The 17,917-nt window shown below is 39.9% G+C and overlaps 1 protein-coding gene across 7 annotated transcripts in view; it reads left to right on the forward strand.

Moving 5' to 3' along the window:
- MOB3B (MOB kinase activator 3B) overlaps positions 1-17,917 on the forward strand; it is a 194,723-nt gene that overhangs the window by 60,905 nt on the left and 115,901 nt on the right. For all 7 annotated transcript variants that reach the window (XM_045840336.1, XM_045840334.1, XM_045840337.1 and 4 more), the window contains one exon: positions 6,755-7,370. In XM_045840336.1, coding sequence (XP_045696292.1) covers positions 6,953-7,370 — 418 coding nt within the window. In that variant the 5' untranslated portion in view covers positions 6,755-6,952. The remainder of the gene's footprint in view (positions 1-6,754; positions 7,371-17,917) is intronic.

Consider the following 17,917-nt stretch of genomic DNA (forward strand, 5'->3'; position numbering starts at 1 on the left):
ACATTCCAATCATTTCACAGATGCACTATGAAATTTTCACAGCAACCCTGCAGATGCTGTGCTCTTAGCTACTTGGCTATATTGTCTCTAAATCTTGCTTGCAATTGATGTTAATTATACCCACCCCACCCCAAGCTTAAAACAGTACCCTTTTGAAAATTAGAACTGTATTTTCTAGTTTTCAGTGTTCTAGCCCATTTTGTACTCTCTGCCCCTCTTCAACAGCCTCTTGCAATGGTTCCAGATGTCAGACAAAAGTTCCCATAGTGCCAGGGATAAAAATTTTCCAGACCCTCAGACTCAAATTCACTTAGGGTGGCTAAGACTAAATAAGTCTGTTGACAGTTACAGGAACCAACTTCCTTGAATTTGAACATTTTTCCTTTAAAATAAGACCTTTCCAAGAAAGAATTGGCATACCCTGTCTCAAAGAGAAAGAAGGAAATGGTAATTGACAGTGACCTTTATCCCAGCATCAGATGGAGTCTCTGAGTGACACCACATTAGCTAGTACAGCCCTGTGCTTGAAAAGTAAAAATATATATTTTATGCAGTAATTTTTTAAAAGTGTGTTTGCCTTATTTTTTAGTTTCTCCTATTATATTAGCTCAGTCTTTAGGTATTGTGTTCTCAAATCTTAAATCTTTTTTTTCTAAACCACAAAAATATTTTCTAGCTAGTCCAAAGATCTGCAAATAGTAGACTAAGTGATAACTTACTTGGAATTCTTTGAAAAAAATATTTTAAAAATTAGTATGTCTTTCATAAATTATAAGTGGGCCAACTGAGCATTTATCTTATAATAATTTTATTTTCACTACTTATTTTTAAAACTGTGGTAAGATTAGATCAACCTTATCCAAGGGTGAACCAAATATTTGCCATCTTCCTCATTATTGGGAATCCAGGCTAGTCTTTACTAACCTCAGGAAGGCCTTTATTTAAGAGAACTTTATTCTCTTTAAGAAAATATTTCTTTAAAAGTATATTTTCTTCAGAAAAACATGAATATGTAGCAAATTCTACCACACCAAATAAATCCCATCCCTTTCTATCCTTCCACTTTTTCTCCCCACTGATTGCCCTCTTCTGAGTGGCAGTTTTGAGTCTGTGAAATGGAGACTCATTATGAGTCTCTGCTGTAAACACCTGTGCACTGAGCAATCACTCCTGTTGCTGCTGCTGCAGTGTGCAAGGTTGCATGCAATGCTTTTATTTTTTACTCCTATTTTGATGCTGAAATGTTCTACTAAATAAATAAATATACAAATGAAACAGTGAGACTGCAACTTGAATGGACATTGGAGAACTAGAAAATGATGGGGGAGTGAAAATCATGTGACAGACCGCAGAGGTAGGTCTGCACCTCTTGGTCCTGACTTCATCTGTGTTCAAAAGTAACATGGACTTTTTAAAGCTCTTCAATCTGCCTATCTTTGAAGATTAAAATAAAGGCCACAATATTTCTGTTAACGAATCTAAAATGCAACAATATGGGAGCTCCAGGTTGAGGAGGTAGATTAGTTGGACAAAAAAATAGCAACACTGCTTCTCAGGCAGTAATCTCCAGTTCAGGGATTGACTTGTGAGCAAAGATAGCACCTAATGAGTAGGCTGGAGTAAAACAATACATAAATGTTGATAGAATCACATGAGTAGGTACATCCTTTATTGGAGCCTGGGAAAGTCAAATGATGTTCACTTTATTCACATACACATACTTCTTTAAAATAAAAACCTATTTTTATTTAATATTTGGGGTATGAGAAGAGGATTCCATGGGCTATTTCAGCCATAAGAGAAAAATACAGTGGGAAAATGGGAAATCAGAGTAGTCATTCTTCAGTTCTGAAGAGCTGGATTTTTTTTTGGTAACAGTGGAAAGGAATAGCCCATTTGAAAGATGTTGGACAGCTGTCTAGATCTTTCAGGAAGGGCCACTTCAGAGTAACCCAGCACCTGGTGACAGCCAACTTCAGTGAGTTGGCAGTGAGCTTACAGGTTGAGGTAGAACCCCAAAGGATTTCACTTTTGTGGGTTTAGTTTTACACAATGGGTTCTTCATTCACTATCATTTGCTCATTCATTCAGCGAGCATTCAGTGCAGTGGCTCTGTGCCAGGCACCATCCTAGCTCCGTGGGGCCCCAGCAATGATGATGACGTGGTATGTCCCTCAAGTGGGGTATTTCTGGAGCATTTCTCTTGTTTCTGGAGTGAGTTGTCCTCTGGCTGGTCCTGCCAGGAGGAATTCTTCATCCCACATATGAAATATTGAACATCTTTCCCCCCAGCTAATATCAGTGTTAGTCTTGCTCCTCTCTGTCCTGCCTACTATTCTATGCCACAAAGGTCTCTTTAGAAGTGGTCACAACTAGAAAAGATGGACCTCTCAGGACCAAATGGGAGATTTGTTTTATTTCTTCCTTATACTTGGCAAAGACTTTTATTTTTGAACTAATAAGGCAGAAGACATCCATAGGAAAAGAAAAATAAGAATTTTCCTTGCCAAAGTTGCTTAGTTACCTTGTCAACATTCCCCTCCAGTCTGGCTGAATTCTCTCTGCATATTTTTATAGTGCACATCATATTTTATTGCTATAATTGATCTATTAAGCAGAAAATATGGAGAACACATGGAGCTCCTGTCAATTTTATGCTGTTTATTTGGATTTCCACTTTTCTCTTTCCACAAGACCTCATTCCTTTTTTCATTCCTAACCTACATAATACTGTAAAGGAATCACATCATGGTTTACATTGGTGCATTTAACTTTGTACCTTAAAAAGCAAAAGCCAATAAACTAACCTCATAACTAGACATAAAACTGGATTTTTCAAAGTCAGGGTCCAAATTTTCAGTAGCTCTGTAGTCTTTGCACCTTAGCCTGGTGTCTGGCACATAAAAGGCCTTTAGTAAATGTTTATTGGTTAAAAGAGCTATTGGCTTCAAATATTTATTGAGAGCATTGTAGTGGGTGCTATTTATATCAGAATTTGCTTATAGTTTCTACGCGGTGGGCAAAACTTATGACTTGTTTTCTTCTTGGAGATGACAAGGACGGAGAATGTGACTGTGTTGTTGCTAGCACTACATTTAATCTAGCCAAAGAAGATTTTCTGCATGTGGCTGCAGCGGAAGTATCAGCAGCCACATTCCATCTGTTATTTATGGAAGGTATCCACTGGGAACCTCCTAGCTTCTGGGTGCTGTGCTGTCCAAATCAATCGAGATCAAAAGACCCAGTCTTTGTCACCATCTGTCAAGGCCATTGTATTCAAAACAGTGAATCCCTCCTTATTCTCTTTCTCAAACACACATATGCACACATAGCTGAAGACTATGTTTATGATTCCAGCTGTTGACAAAACAACAAATAGGAATTTATTTAATCATCCCTTTACCTAGCCTGTCAAACAGCCATCCAACTCAGTGTTCCTCAAAGCATATACTTCTCCTGAGATTTTATTAGATTGCAGACCTAGTCCTGCTAAGTCTGTGAAGAGTCCCAAGAGTTTGTATTTCTATTAAGATCTCTTTGTTAAATCAGGTCTTGATAGTTAAAGCATCACTCATGGATCAGTAGATTTGACACCACCTGGGAGCTTGTCAGGAATGCAGACTCTTTGGTGCCCTCCCAGACCTATTGGATCAGAACCTGGGTTTTAACGAGATCCCACATTAAATCTGAGAAGCACTGCTCTAACCATTTAATATGTCTACAGTATAAATCATAGGCAGGGGTCCTGATGAAGCTCTAGGTTGGATAATAAGACCAGCTAGATTTTCTGAGTTCCTTTCCATTTCAAAACTCTTGAGTACCCACCTCAGTATAACATCTACCACTCAGACAAAGACACAGACAGACACCTCTCTGTTTAGTCATACAGTGGCATGATGAATTTGTTATTAATCATCCTGTATTTCCATTGACCCACCAGCCAACCTTATCCCCTCTCCAGAGCACTTCATTCTAGACAAAAGTTTGACCAAAAGAGACATCCTCATGTCTGAGCATGTCAGAAAGATAACACATTTGGAACAAGCATTAGGAGATCAAAATTTCATCATCTGAGAAATGGAGATAATAGTGAGTGCCAGCCTGGGCAGGTCTTTGGAACCAGGAGGACTTGTTATGATTGTCCTGTCTCATTCACATGCTCTTATCAGAGGTGCCAGAGGGCCTGGCAGTGGTGTGGAGGAAGGTTCCACGTTGATGCCTATGCAAGCAGACACTCCGGGGCATGTTTAGTGATATTGAGGGTCACGTAAGGAGAGAGGAGTGCTCTGAAGACCCTGGAATTGATGGTACACTTATTATCAGAATAACAGACCAAGTCTTACTCACTACAGACATGAGGGTATGGCTGTTGGGTTGTTGCTGCTTTACTGTCAGCATTTAAGCATTTGTGATTCAGAAGGACTATTGCCCACTTTAAAAGGGGGGAAAATCAAACAAACAAAAACAAGGCTCACCATTCTTTCTCTAGCCTTCCTATCTCTAACTCATATTTTTATTTTGGAAATGCCCCTTTAAAGCCCTAAGTTTTCTTAAGCCTCTTTTCAGGTAGGACAAACTTTTGGGAAGGTGTAGTTTTGAAGAAGACTTTGTATAAAGTCAGGAAGACTTTGTTTTTCTAGAATTTCAGGGTTTCTGTGGGAATATCTTTCCTGATGAAACCCCAAATTACTCCAGAGTGGGACCTCACTGTCCCAGGCAGAGAATGTCACATGACCTGCCTTTCCACGTGGGTTTTTTGTGGGGTGTGTTTATGCTCAATGCCATGTGAAGAGGGGGAAAAACACCTCATCTCTGGAATTTCAGTGAAAACGTAATAGGAAGAGGGTGGCAATAAGATGGAGGAAGTGAACACAGAGACTGTAGGGAGTGGCCAGGGGAGACATTTAGCTGAATGATCCGCACTTCTGAGCAACAAGCAGAGTTTGTGAAAGGGAATCTGAATGTCTCAGCTGGTTTTTGTTTTGTTTTGTTTTTGTTTTGTTTTAAGAGGTAGTTTTGTTTTGCCTGAATAACTAAGGTTGAATATATCACCAACACATGTTTGAGCATAGGATGACAGAAGCCCTTCTAGGTAGGAAAAGAGCACTCCTGTGCACTTTAACTTGTTTAACTCCAAGTCCAGATCCCATGATGGAACCTCTGAATCTTGCCACAGCCCTTCGCCCATTTTGCTAGGGCTTGACCCATGAGTGGATCAGTTTATCTCCTCTCTGTTTCTATGCCAAGGACACAGTCTTTACCTCCAGCCAGTCCATACTTGTGATCTTTGGAGGTATGGGGATGGAATCTCTGGGTGAAGGAGCTTCATGAACCAGCAGGAAAGACAGTTTGAAGGGTATCACTTTTTGGATTATAAGGCCGTGTAGAAAGAACTTTTGCTAGGAGTCAAGAAACTGTATTTCAATCCTAACTATGCCCTCTACTAACTATGGGACCTTCTTAGTCAAATAATTTTATCTCTTGGAGACCCATGGGTAATGATAGCTACTGCAAATCTACTATACCTACTATAAATCTTCTATAAAACTCACTAGAATTTTGCAGGTGTCAAATGAGATAATGGAGAAGAAAGCATTGAAGATTTTGAGGCTGTACTGTCCAATATGGTAGCCACAAGCCATATATAGTGATTCAAATTTAATTAAAATGAGATAAAAGGAGAAATTCAGTTCCTCAGTCACATTAGTCACATTTCAAGTGCCTAATGGCCACATGTGGCTTGTGTGTACCATATTGGATAGCAAAGGTACAGAACATCTGCTTTATCACAGAATGTTTTATCAGACAGCTCTGCCTTGAAGTGCTATCTAGGTGTGTACTAAGGACATAAAGGATGGCAGATTTTAGGGGTGATAAATTCTGTCATAGTTAAGGATTCTTGGAAGGAAATAAGACCCACTCAAGTTAGCTAAAGTAAAACAAGGGATCTACAATATTTGATTAATTCAGGAAAAACTTATGGATCCCAAGGGCTGGAATCATAGCTAGGCTTTAAATGGAATTGGAACCAGTTCATAGAAGATTATCAGGAACTAAGGAAGTCACTCTTTCCTTCTCACTGTCTCTTTTTCCTCTCTGTGGTCACCTATGTTCTTGTCTCTGTTTCTTTGTATGTTGGTGGCTTCTTCCATCTCCTCTTCCTCCTTTTTTCTCCTCTTCCTTCCCTCATCCCTCCCCACTCTACAGACCAACTTTCCCAACTTCACTATACGTGGTCCAAGTAGGACTCAACTAGACCCAGTCTGATCACTTCTCAGGGGTAATGTGTAACAAAGGCTGGGTCCTGATTCCAAATTCCCAGGAGAAATATTGTTATTAGCCAGCATGGTGTGATAGCCACTAATCATGTGTGTTCAAGAGGAGGAGGGTAGTGGCCACCATGCTAACTGAATAGGGACAGAAGGGATGGGATGGGGTAGATGCTCTCAGAAGAAGCCTGTGTGGGAAGGGGATGTGTTATTGACTACCATACCATCCTGAATACCTTGGAGAGGTCCAGGAAGAGTAACCAGAGATATGATCATGTTCATGAAGAAAAGGAGTGTGATGCCTTTACTTATTTTGTTATTTTCATGGTTTGAATCATCAATACAGATTCCCAGGGGGTTGGCTTAACCTCCTCATCCACATACCTGGGCACAACCAAATGCAAGCTAGAAATCTGATCTAAGCCTTTGTCATTTCTTAAATGTAAACTGGGCACTTATAAGAACTTTTTCTCTCTTGCCATTAGGAAGAAACATGAGTTTCCCCTGGAAATCACTCAAGTGGAAGATGGAAGGGGCCATCTAAAATAGATTAGAAGCTGCAGGCTGCAACACTGGGGCCAGAGGGCTGGCAGTGGAAAACTCTGTTGGGTTGTGATCTCTCACGAAAGAGTTCCAGGTGTCTTTTTGCTTCCTGCAAGACAAAGGAAGAAAAGGAGAAGACCATGTCTATAGCATTGAAGCAGGTGTTCAACAAGGACAAGACCTTCCGGCCCAAGAGGAAATTTGAACCTGGCACACAGAGGTTTGAGCTCCACAAGAGGGCTCAGGCATCCCTCAACTCAGGCGTGGACCTAAAGGCAGCTGTGCAGCTGCCCAGTGGGGAGGACCAGAACGACTGGGTAGCCGTACACGTGGTGGACTTCTTCAATCGGATCAATCTTATCTATGGCACCATCTGCGAGTTCTGCACTGAGCGAACCTGCCCTGTGATGTCAGGGGGCCCCAAATATGAATATCGGTGGCAGGATGACCTCAAGTATAAGAAGCCGACTGCACTGCCAGCTCCTCAGTACATGAACCTTCTCATGGATTGGATCGAGGTCCAGATCAACAATGAAGACATATTTCCAACATGTGTGGGTAAGTCCATCAACAGCTTCTTGGTTATTTTGTCATATCTTATCCAAGCTCAGAGAGTTTACAGAGGCTTTTTCCAGGACTGCCTTTGAATGTAGATGCCACACATTCTCAATGTTCCCCCAAATTCCATTTCCACATACCTTCAGTTTCTTTTTCTATGTGTAGGAACCTCATTGAAATTTTGAAGCCCTGGCTGGCGTAGCTCAGTGGATTGAGCGCAGGCTGGGAGCCAAAGTGTCCCAGGTTCGATTCCCAGCCAGGGTACATTCCTGGGTTGCAGGCCATAACCCCCAGCAACTGCACATTGATGTTTCTCTCTCTCTCTCTCTGTCTCCCTCCCTTCTCTCCCTAAAAATAAATAAATAAAATCTTAAAAAAAAAGAAAGAACAGCACAAATCAGAATTAGAAAAGCTAAAAAAAAAGAAATTTTGAAAAATATCATTTGTGGACCACTTACAATAATTTCATGGACTTCAGTCATGAAATTATACATATCACATGTGAGGGAACATTGACTTGGTGAAATGTTAGACTTGATCTTGCTGGCTTCCTTAGGAATAGACTCCAAATCCATGTAGTCATTCTGGTAAGGTTCTTATTATTTGACTAATTAACTAGTTAAAGTTACATTATCTCTGGTGTAATTATTGGCATTTATCTCTCAGGTAAACAAATCTTAGTGTGAGAATCTATGGACTGGAGATCAATTGAGCAAGGGGTAGGCACTCCAGAAAAATAAAGAACCTGCCATTCTGTTCTTCCTTCCCCCAATCACAACACACTGTTAATGCTGGGCCCTTGTGTATGGTCTAGCAAGACCCACCAGGAGGCTCGAAATGTGAATGCTTTTGTTTCCCTTGTGCTGGGAATCACAAACCTCTTCAAGGGAAGGGCCAAACCTTTCCCATCCCTTTTATTTCTTTATGGTGCTGATGATTGGATTTTCCATGCACTGAAGGGCTGGATTTAAAATTTCACTTTTCAGGCCCTAGATTCAGCAAGAAAAAACACTCTCCCTACTTCCATGGTCATATCTCCAATGTCTTGCTAGCACAGTGCCCTGAAACCCTGGTAGGCACTCAGGAAATATTTGTGGAATGACTGAAAAAATACTTGTGCTGTTAGAAAGTATTATTAAAAAGCTCTGAGATGGTTGGGGTATGAAAGAAGTATTTGAAACACATTGTTGAAATCACCTCTAGTTGGATTGTGTGTCCCCATGTGGCATATGGAAAGATGAGGTGGGGTGTATGGAAGTAATTAAGTTAATACCAGGGAAAAAAGTGTATAAATTGATTAGGGCAGTACATCTTGAAATATTCAGCACACAAACCAATTTGCTCTGAATCATGGTGTTGCCTTGACTTGTCCAGTTCCCTCATGCTCTTGCTCTCTGCTATCCTTTGTTAAGGGAGGAGGTGGGGGTAGTACAGACCCTGACTCGCCAGAGGAGGGGGAAGAAGGCAGGTTTCTACCCTCCCACCCCAGACCTAAAATAGACACCTGCAAGGGGCAGGAATCTCTTAGGTTCTTGTCTTTTTGCACTTTCTTTGACTGTCAGAGGCTTCTTTTGTTGCCAGGAGGAATTTTTCTTTTTCAAAAGCATTGTAAGCCACTGCTAATGCTCCATGCAGAACACGTGATTGCAATAAAGATAAATAAATGTGGGCAGGGAGACCTTCTCTTTGTCCTTCCCCTTCTCTTCCTGCTCCTTGATGCTTTGAACTCCGGCACTTCTGCTCTCTCTGGCAGCTGTGGTTACCATGTAGAGTTTGTGACCAGAAATGTCACCACAAGCCATGGTATGTCACTTGAGAGTGAGGAAGCTTCTGGAGGTGGTTTTAGATTTTGCTTGGAGGAAATAGGTGGATGCCACCCTGTCTCCCAGAGTAACTGTCTTTGCTATCTTTTTTTTGACATTTCTTTAGCTATTCAATGGGATTAGAGACCATACTCACCTGATCAGAATCCTTCCCAATTTATGCTCCATAGTACACTTGTGTTCTGAGAAATCTTACTTAAGTGTACTGTGATTTTTTCCCCCCATGGAAAAATAAGTTTGAAAATGCCAGGTGAAACTGATTTCTTTACTGCAGGACTTCTAATATGCTAATGTGCATTATAAATCTCTAAGAAAGGAATAACACTTTACTATGTAGTATTTCCTAATTTGAACCTGCTGGCTTTTTTTCTTTTTTATTAAATGCAACACCCTTAGCATCTTCTGGAAAATATGGATCTATATAAATTAGAGTTGTGAAACTTTTGTTTCTATCAGAATTCTTTTAAAAATGTAAATTCCTTGGTTCTTTCTCTTAACAACTAAATTAGAATCTCTTAGGTAAGAACTAAGAATTTGCACCTTTAATAAGAATCCCCCACTCTGTCTCGTGTCTATTGTAATGCCCTGGAATGCTTTTTTTCTCCAGAACAGTCTGTTTCTTACTTCTCAGGGTTTATTCAGGTTGTTTTCTCCTGGAGTCACCATCTTTTCTATCTAGTGAATTCTCATGCATCCTTTATACCACGTCTTCTTTTCCTCATTGAGTGGAAGCCCCTAAAGTTATGGGATATGTCTTATTCATTATTCATTTGACTATCCCAGCACTAAGTCTAGTTTTGGTGCTTTATAAGTTACTTAATGAGTGGGTTGATGGGTGAATGGATGGAAGAAGGCTGGAGAAATAATTTTTATGAAGTCCCAGCATGTCTAGGGTGTTGGTGATCCAAGTGAAATTAAACAAATGTCTCTATCCCTTTATTACCATCCTGGGTATATTGTGTGCCTTGCCTCCATATAGTTTAATTTTCTCTGTTTAACTTTTCCAAGGTGAATTGTTAGGGGTCAGTAAAAACCACCACCATCCACTGCTACACTGAGGGTCTACATCTATTATTTGCCCTCGACCATATTTTTGCTATCTTTTGAAATAACTTATCCTCAGGAGCCACTTTCTTTGTTAGAATTCACTTCCTCCTCTTCTTCTTCCCCCTTATTCCAGCCTACTTTCTTCTTTTTGATCTTTGTGCTGCCTTGAGTCATCATTATCGTGAGAATGATCAAGACATCTGTCAGGGTAAAATAAAAGGAGAATTCTCAGCAAACAGCAGACCCTGGGTGGATGAGAAATGGAGACTTCTGCTTAGCATTACCGCTTTGAATCCTAGGCATATATCTGTGTTCTTGCTTGGGAATTGGGAGGGGTTCAAACTTTACCTCCTCCCCACTGTGATCCACGGAAATAGAACCGGAAAATACTGACAGATGTGAAGACTTCACCCTTAGTTAGGTATTAAAGGATATAAACAGCTGTTGATCAGTACCATTGAAACATGGAGGAAAGAAAAGCTTTCATCTGTTCCTAGATTCCAGTTTAACTAGGATACCCATGCTGTTTCAGAAGTTGAGCTTTCTCAGTTGGGAGAATACCAAACAGATGTGGCTCCCTTGTGAACCATAGTCTCCTGCACTTTCCCTTGATCCCCTCCAGCTTCCTTTGCTAAAAAGCCAACAGATGCCCCTGTTAAAGCTCCTAAGACAGCAGTAACTTCAGAAGCAAGGGCCATCTCCTTTTCCATTGTATCTCTATTCACTTTTAGAGATAACATCAGAAAAATAGGAAGCCTAGAAAGCCACAGCCTTTTTTCTTCTATTTTATAATTATAATAATTTTTATGTTCTAGCTCCTCAGCTTCCCTGGTTTTCTATTATATAATAGGATTTAATATCTTAGATCTGACATTCAGAAAAAAATGAGTAGAAAACTTAGAGCTCCTCCAACTCATGTTTTAAAGAAGTCTTTGAATAGGAGGAATAAGAACACTTAAAAAAATAATTACATGATCTCACCTACCTTTACAGTTTTAGAATAAATGGGTATTGGGAAAGGAAAGATCAAGGGAAGGAAAGGAGGGAAGTGAGGGAGGGAACTCAGATTTATTGAGCCTGCTAAGTGCCAGTGGTTATAAATCTTATTTTTTTTTACAATAACTCAATGAATTAAATATCTCATTTTACCAATGAGGAAACTGACATTTAAACAAGTTAAGGGGCTTTCTGGTTATATAGCTAATAAGTCATTTAGAAATCAGCATTTTATCTCAAGAGTGTCTGGCCAAAAATCTATGCCTTTGTCACCCACTACCATTCACAGCATATATCATTATTTTGTAAATTTTCCTTCATATAATTAAAGACTTCAGTGGTTTTAGGAAGTTGTCTAGGGTGAAGAAAGATTTGGAAAACCTGATTTTTGCTATAATTTTTAAAGAAATGATTTTTTTATTGCTCCTTTTTAAGGAACTACTTTTATAATGCTTGAAGAGTTTACTGCCACTATTACTGTGCTCATGTTGCATTCTAAGATTGGGCAGAGGATGATTTAGCCTCAAGAAAAATGCTTTGTGAGTTTACAACTACCTGTTACTGACATTCATTCATTCATTCATTTAATAAATATTTGTCTAGCACCTGCTTGGAAGCAGGCCCTATTTTAGGCACTGAGAGAGCAGAGCACACAGAGTCCAGGTGCTTGAGCAGTTTCCCTAATGTCCAGAATGTCTAGTTGCTCCAAATTACTTCATACATATTTCTAAAATGAGTAGTTTATTCAGTGGTCAAGTGCATTGTGGAAAGAGTTGCATCCCCTTGTCAACATTTCTCATGACACTACAGCTGAGTTTCCTCCTCTCTCAAAATACTGTAGCAGGAAACATGAGACTGTAAAAATGTCCAAAGGGATGAGCTGTTCAGTCATGGGATGTCAGAGAACTGAATTTATAATTAACCTTTACATTGTAACTTTTTATTTTCTATTGTATGTTTCCCTCGCCTTTTTATTTTGATATAAATTTACATGACACTGATAAGACAGAATGTACATCAACAAACTATATTTACAGCATGGTGGAACCAGCCCTGGGCAGCGTACGGAGATGTGGATGTAGTCAGCTAGCCCCGCCACTGCCATTGCAGCTGGTGTGTGATGGTAAACACGTAACCCCTGAGCCAGCATTTCTCTCTTAGTAAACTAAAGATTATAATTCTGGTCTCAAAAGGATGTTGTAAAGATTAAATGAAGCAGTTGTGAGTAAAAACACATGTCCCAGAGCCATAAGCACTGAGAAAAGTGAAGAGGTGGTGAAAACCAAATGTGTTAGTCACCTGTCTCACTGCATACAGTTCTACATAACTATCAACCAACACTCATGTGAACCACTGGACAATTTCTGAACCATATCCCCAGAAAAATAAAATGTGTTGTAAAAGACTCAACAAGATTTTTTTTTAATTAGCCATTTTCATTGCTGAATCACTCTGTGACAGGGGTTATAAATACTTCAGGTTTTTGTTACTGAAAGACTTTGGGAAATTTTAATGTTACTTTAGGAGCTAGACCGGCTCCTGGTTTCAGGGATGAGCACCAAACTCTTTAGAGAGAAAGCCAGGAGGACTCTTCTTGCTTCATTTTCAGAAGACCAAGTCATTAAACCTGCCCATGTCCAGTGTCAAACAAGCAGGTTAGCTGGAGCAGTGAGGAGAGAGCCTACTAGTCACCTCTAGGACAAGGCACTCGTTCAAATCAGTGTTGGGGAAGGTTGTCTGGATTTGATCTCTCAAGAGGATGGAAAAGGGTTTCTCAGACAACTCAGTGTCAAGAATGGAGCCCTCAGGAGAGCCCTGTGAACAGGTGAGTTTCTCCAAGGCTCTGGAAACATAATTTGCCTTTAAGATCTGATAAGCTGGCTCCCTAAGAACTTACTAGCTGGGAGGGCATGATAATAAAGCTGCCATTTTTGGAACATGTATTCCCTAAACACTTTAGCTGCATTGTGTCATTTAATCTGCAAAACAATACCATAAAGACAGGTAGTATGATTTCCATTTCACAGATGTGAAAGAGTAAGTAACTTGCCCAGGGTCACAGACACAAGGATTCAGACCCAAGGCTGCCCAACTCCACAGCTTCTTGCCCCAGAATTGATAGAATTCTTACCCTTGATTTACCCCTGCCTGTTGCCTCCAATGTTAAATCCTCTCCAACCAATGTCCTCAGACAAACCCAGCAGTCACAGTGAGGGACATGAAAATGCACAGGTCCTGCATCTGAGGCAAATTTTTATGGAGTCCCTACAGATAGGATCCCCAAGGCTCTGTTCTTTTTATATTTTGCCTCCACTAGATTCTGCAGCTATTCGAGTTTGTTCAGTTGTCTATTCATAGAAAACATGCAAAGACAGCTGAATCCACTCTTCCTTGCCTCCATCAGCCACTGGGGAATTGATGGTCTATTGTGATGGTCACAGTTCCCCACCCCCACCTTGTTAACCCAATACTTCAGTGAAGGGTGGCTGAGGTAATGAGAGCAGTGTTAAATAACCACCCCCACCCCACAAATCCCAAAAGACACCTCTGAGAAATGGTGAGGGTGTTCACATGCTAAGAAGCAGAGAGGAAGGGGAGTGAAGACAGGGAGCATAGAGGGACTAGAGGCAATCCTGTAAGTTAAGGCTAATTACCTGCTGTCCTGACCTGCACTGAGTTCTCCATTACCTATACTATGTAATTTTAATGGCCATATCTCAGGTGACAAGTCGTTACATCTCAGCATCAGCTGGGAAGGGAAATGGGGTATGTGATACTCAGTGGAAAGCAGAGATGGAAAACCAAGGCTGTAAGGGGGTGGGGGTAAGGGCATCTACTGCTTTTACTCAGTTGGTGGTTGTAGATGTGGGGCCATTCTGCAGCCAAGGGAGGAGACTGCATTGTGGGGGGTCAATGCTGTGTGGTGAGGCAGGTTCGCTCAGCATCAAACTTCAAGGATGTGGAAGTGTATCTAGAAGTCTGGAAGTGCAGCAGGATGAAGAGAAAGGACTTAACCAAACTCTTTCCCAGACCAGAATATAGATTTGGAAGGAATATTGTATAAGCCACTTGAAGTAGGAATGACATGCCCAAGGGCACACTGGGATTATCACTGAGCTCCTGACGGAGTTCTAAAGAGAGAACAGGTTTTTGTTTTCTTCACAGGGCATATCCACAGGGCCCAGACAGCAGAGCCTTCTTTCTCAGCCTCCCTTTAGACATAGTGTCTCAATACTTAAATGATGTCATTTTGAAGGGAGGCCAAATGATTAACCTGCACTAGACCTCCATGTGTGGAGAGTGATTCACAAGTTTTCCCTTAAATTTTCATTGTAGGTTCAGGACATGGATTTTCTTCAAGGCCTCTGCAGATGAGAACTTCTGGTATTTTAGCTCTAAAAAATTATGATAAATTTGTATTCTAAATGAATGATAACTCTATCCATGTTTTCCTTCATGTAATTATATTTTTTCCCTAAGTCTTTTTCTAGTACAATGGATGCTCTGGGAACATGAGCCAGTTTAGGCAGGAAGGGTGAGTGGAAAGGAACAAAAGCACTAGTCTAAGACCTGAGTTTGAATCCTAATTACCAACTCTTACTAGCAAACTTTCAGTCTCTCTAAACCAGTTCTTTGTCTATAAAATGATGGAAGGATTTTTGATAGTACAAAATAACATGCTACATTTAAAACACTTGGCACAAGTTGGTTATGCTCTCAACATTAGTTCCTTCAGCGTCATGCAGTATCAGTGTGATGAAATACATTGGTCAGGTGACCTGAGGTGAGAAAGAAAAGAACCTAGGGTGAAAATCCTTAATTACATGAAATATTTGGCTGTGGAGTTGATGATCCATGTTCCCTTCATCTTTGCTAGATGTTGTGAAACCAGCAGAAGAGAAGGTAAACACTCATGGGATGTGATTAACTTTGCATGGCCTTGACAGCCAGAACCAGGGACAGGCCCACAATTGAACTTCAGAAGAGTTTCACATGCATAGTTTATGTGGCCTGCATGAAGCCAGCCCCACTTTCTTGTTTCTGCTGTGGGACAAAGCACCCAGCATAACTCGCTGCACCAAGAGGACATGTGAACAAGTTTCTACCATGCACCTGTGAATTGGTTGACTGATGTCATATCATTCATATGGCAGAACAGATGTGTTCCTGAAAATTATGAGGCAGCAGAATTTTTCTTGGAAATGAAAAATTCATATTGGCTAATATTCTCATTTCTCAGAGTAAGTTCAATATTTAAAGAAAGATTGGCAAAGAACCCCTTCATATATGAACACCTCTTTAATGAGGTGTCTGATTGATCCCTAGTGCATGCCTTTGGATCAATAGTGTTTGTCTTCGTGGAGTACAAACTGAAGTTGTTAGCTGTTTGTCAGAAAAAGGAGAAATCTTTCTTCAAAGGAAGCAATAGGTTTCTGGTGTTTCTCCATCATCCAGCCCAGGATCCCAGGACTGGAAAGCAGTGATGATATAAGGAAGAAACTCCAGCCAATAGTTGTGTTTTTGTTTTGTTGTCAACCCATATCATACTCTCTGGAATCTGCCAGCAATGGCAGGCTCCTTCCTGGCTTCCAGTACAGCTGGTGTGAGGGAGCCCCACTGCCTGGTGTGGCAGTACAGGGAACTTCGGCATTTGGGGACCACCAGCACCACCTTGATTGCCCACCCCAGCCAAGGAATCCTCCCAGAGCCAGCAGGGGCAGAGGGAAGAAAGTTGTTGATAAATCATTTATATTTGGCCATCCCAAAATGGGATAGAAAAAACCTGCCTCTGAGGGCATCTGTCTTTCTATGCCATTGAAGAGAAATATGAATAAGTATATTAATTATAGGTACTAAGTCCCCTGGGAAACAACCTGTAAGCAGTAACTATTGGCAGGTTTAATTTCTGTTTTCCAGAAATAGGTTACAGGTCAGGGCTCATCTTCAAATCTGTTTCCAGGTTCAAATCTGTTTCTCTCATTATAGGCTATGTGATGTTAGCAAACCCGGAACCTCTCTGAGCCTGTAACCTCATCTGGAGAGGGGTAATAATAATAATAATAATAATAATAATAATAGACACTTTGTAAGGTTATGAGAATTAAGTGTCATAATGCATATAAAGCTCGTGCCGAGTACCAGGTAGAGAATTAAGCGCTGAATACATTTGAGCTTTATTTCCTTTTTACAGTGATGTGAAAAGGGAAGACCTCTGACTGATTGCAGTTTGTAACACTTAATTACATAGGAGAATTTCTCCTGCTGTATTCTCTGTGCATTCTTTTCCAACTGAAGTAAAAATTGAGAATAGCTATTGATTGTGTCTTAATTACAGTAGTTATCTTGGAAAAAATAATTACCATGTCCATTAAAATCTCAGTTAATAATAAAAACTTAAACACCAGCTGAAAGCAATAGATTTACTTTTTATGTAAGGAAGGCAGTAATTACAAAGTTTAAAATACACTAATAATTTTAACCAACATTTTTTACCTATCCTGGGCTGAGCAGTGTGCTAGGTTCTATGTACTTTTTTAATCTAATACTCACAGCAGCTCTGGTTGACCATTATTTTTATCCCTATTTTCAAATGAGGGAGCTGAAATAATTTTGTTCCCCTAAAGTGTAGGGACAGCTGAAAAGTCAAATTATTATGGTGAAGCAATCAGATAGTAATAACCAGAGCTGCAAACCACTATACCCTAGGATTAGACAAAGGAAGAGAGGGGATTCCTGGAGCCTGGGAGCCAGGGCTGCTCAACAGGAGCTGGGTGTGCAGAGGGTAGGCCTATCAGCAGGAACTGGAACCAAGGAGAAGCTGGAGTCCAAAGGAGAGGGAGGTGGAGAAACACCTGGGCTCAGCTCTTCTGCTTGAGGCTCCTGCCAGTGCTGCTTCTTGTTTTTGGCAAGGGATCCTGGGAAAGGTATGTTGCAGAGGAAGGGTAGGGAATGGATCTGGGAGTAGATTGACAAAGGACTGGCATATGAAGATAATGGATAAATAAAAATACATAATTTTAAGTAGTTATAAACTCTATGAAGGCAATTAAAATTACAGTGGTTCTCTCTCTCCCTCTCTTTTTGGTCTCCAAACTCCTTCATACTTAAAAATATTGAAAATCTCCAAGCTCTCTTTTTTAAAAAATGTGGATTATATCTATGAAAGAGTTCCCATAGTATGAATATTTTAAAATATATTAATATATATTTTATTATAAATATAAAATACTGATACATAAATATACAAATACAGTTACTTTTCATAAAAAATTATATTTATGTTACTTTTTGATAGGTTTATTAGTATTTTTCAATGAATTAATCAGTATTTTTGTATTTATGTATTTACATAAATATACTGATAAAAATTTTATACTGATAAATTTTTATATTTATGTATTTACATAAATATACTGATAAAAATACTGATTAATTCATTGAAAAATACTAATAAACCCATCAAAAAGTAACATAAATATAATTTTTTATGAAAAATAACTGTACCCCCACCCCCCAAGGAAAAAAACTGAGCAAGAAGTGTGGCATTATTTTAGCTTCTGCAAATCTTTTTGATGTCTGATTTACTAGAAAACACCTGGACTCTCTTATATTCTGCATTTCAATGTGTTGTGATATGTGTCTTACGTTCAAGTTTAGGTTCACACAGATATAGAGTTGGAA

The sequence above is a fragment of the Phyllostomus hastatus genome, unplaced genomic scaffold (assembly GCF_019186645.2).
Source record: "Phyllostomus hastatus isolate PE091 unplaced genomic scaffold, TTU_PhHast_1.1 phas_contig_34, whole genome shotgun sequence".
Lineage (NCBI taxonomy): Eukaryota > Metazoa > Chordata > Mammalia > Chiroptera > Phyllostomidae > Phyllostomus > Phyllostomus hastatus.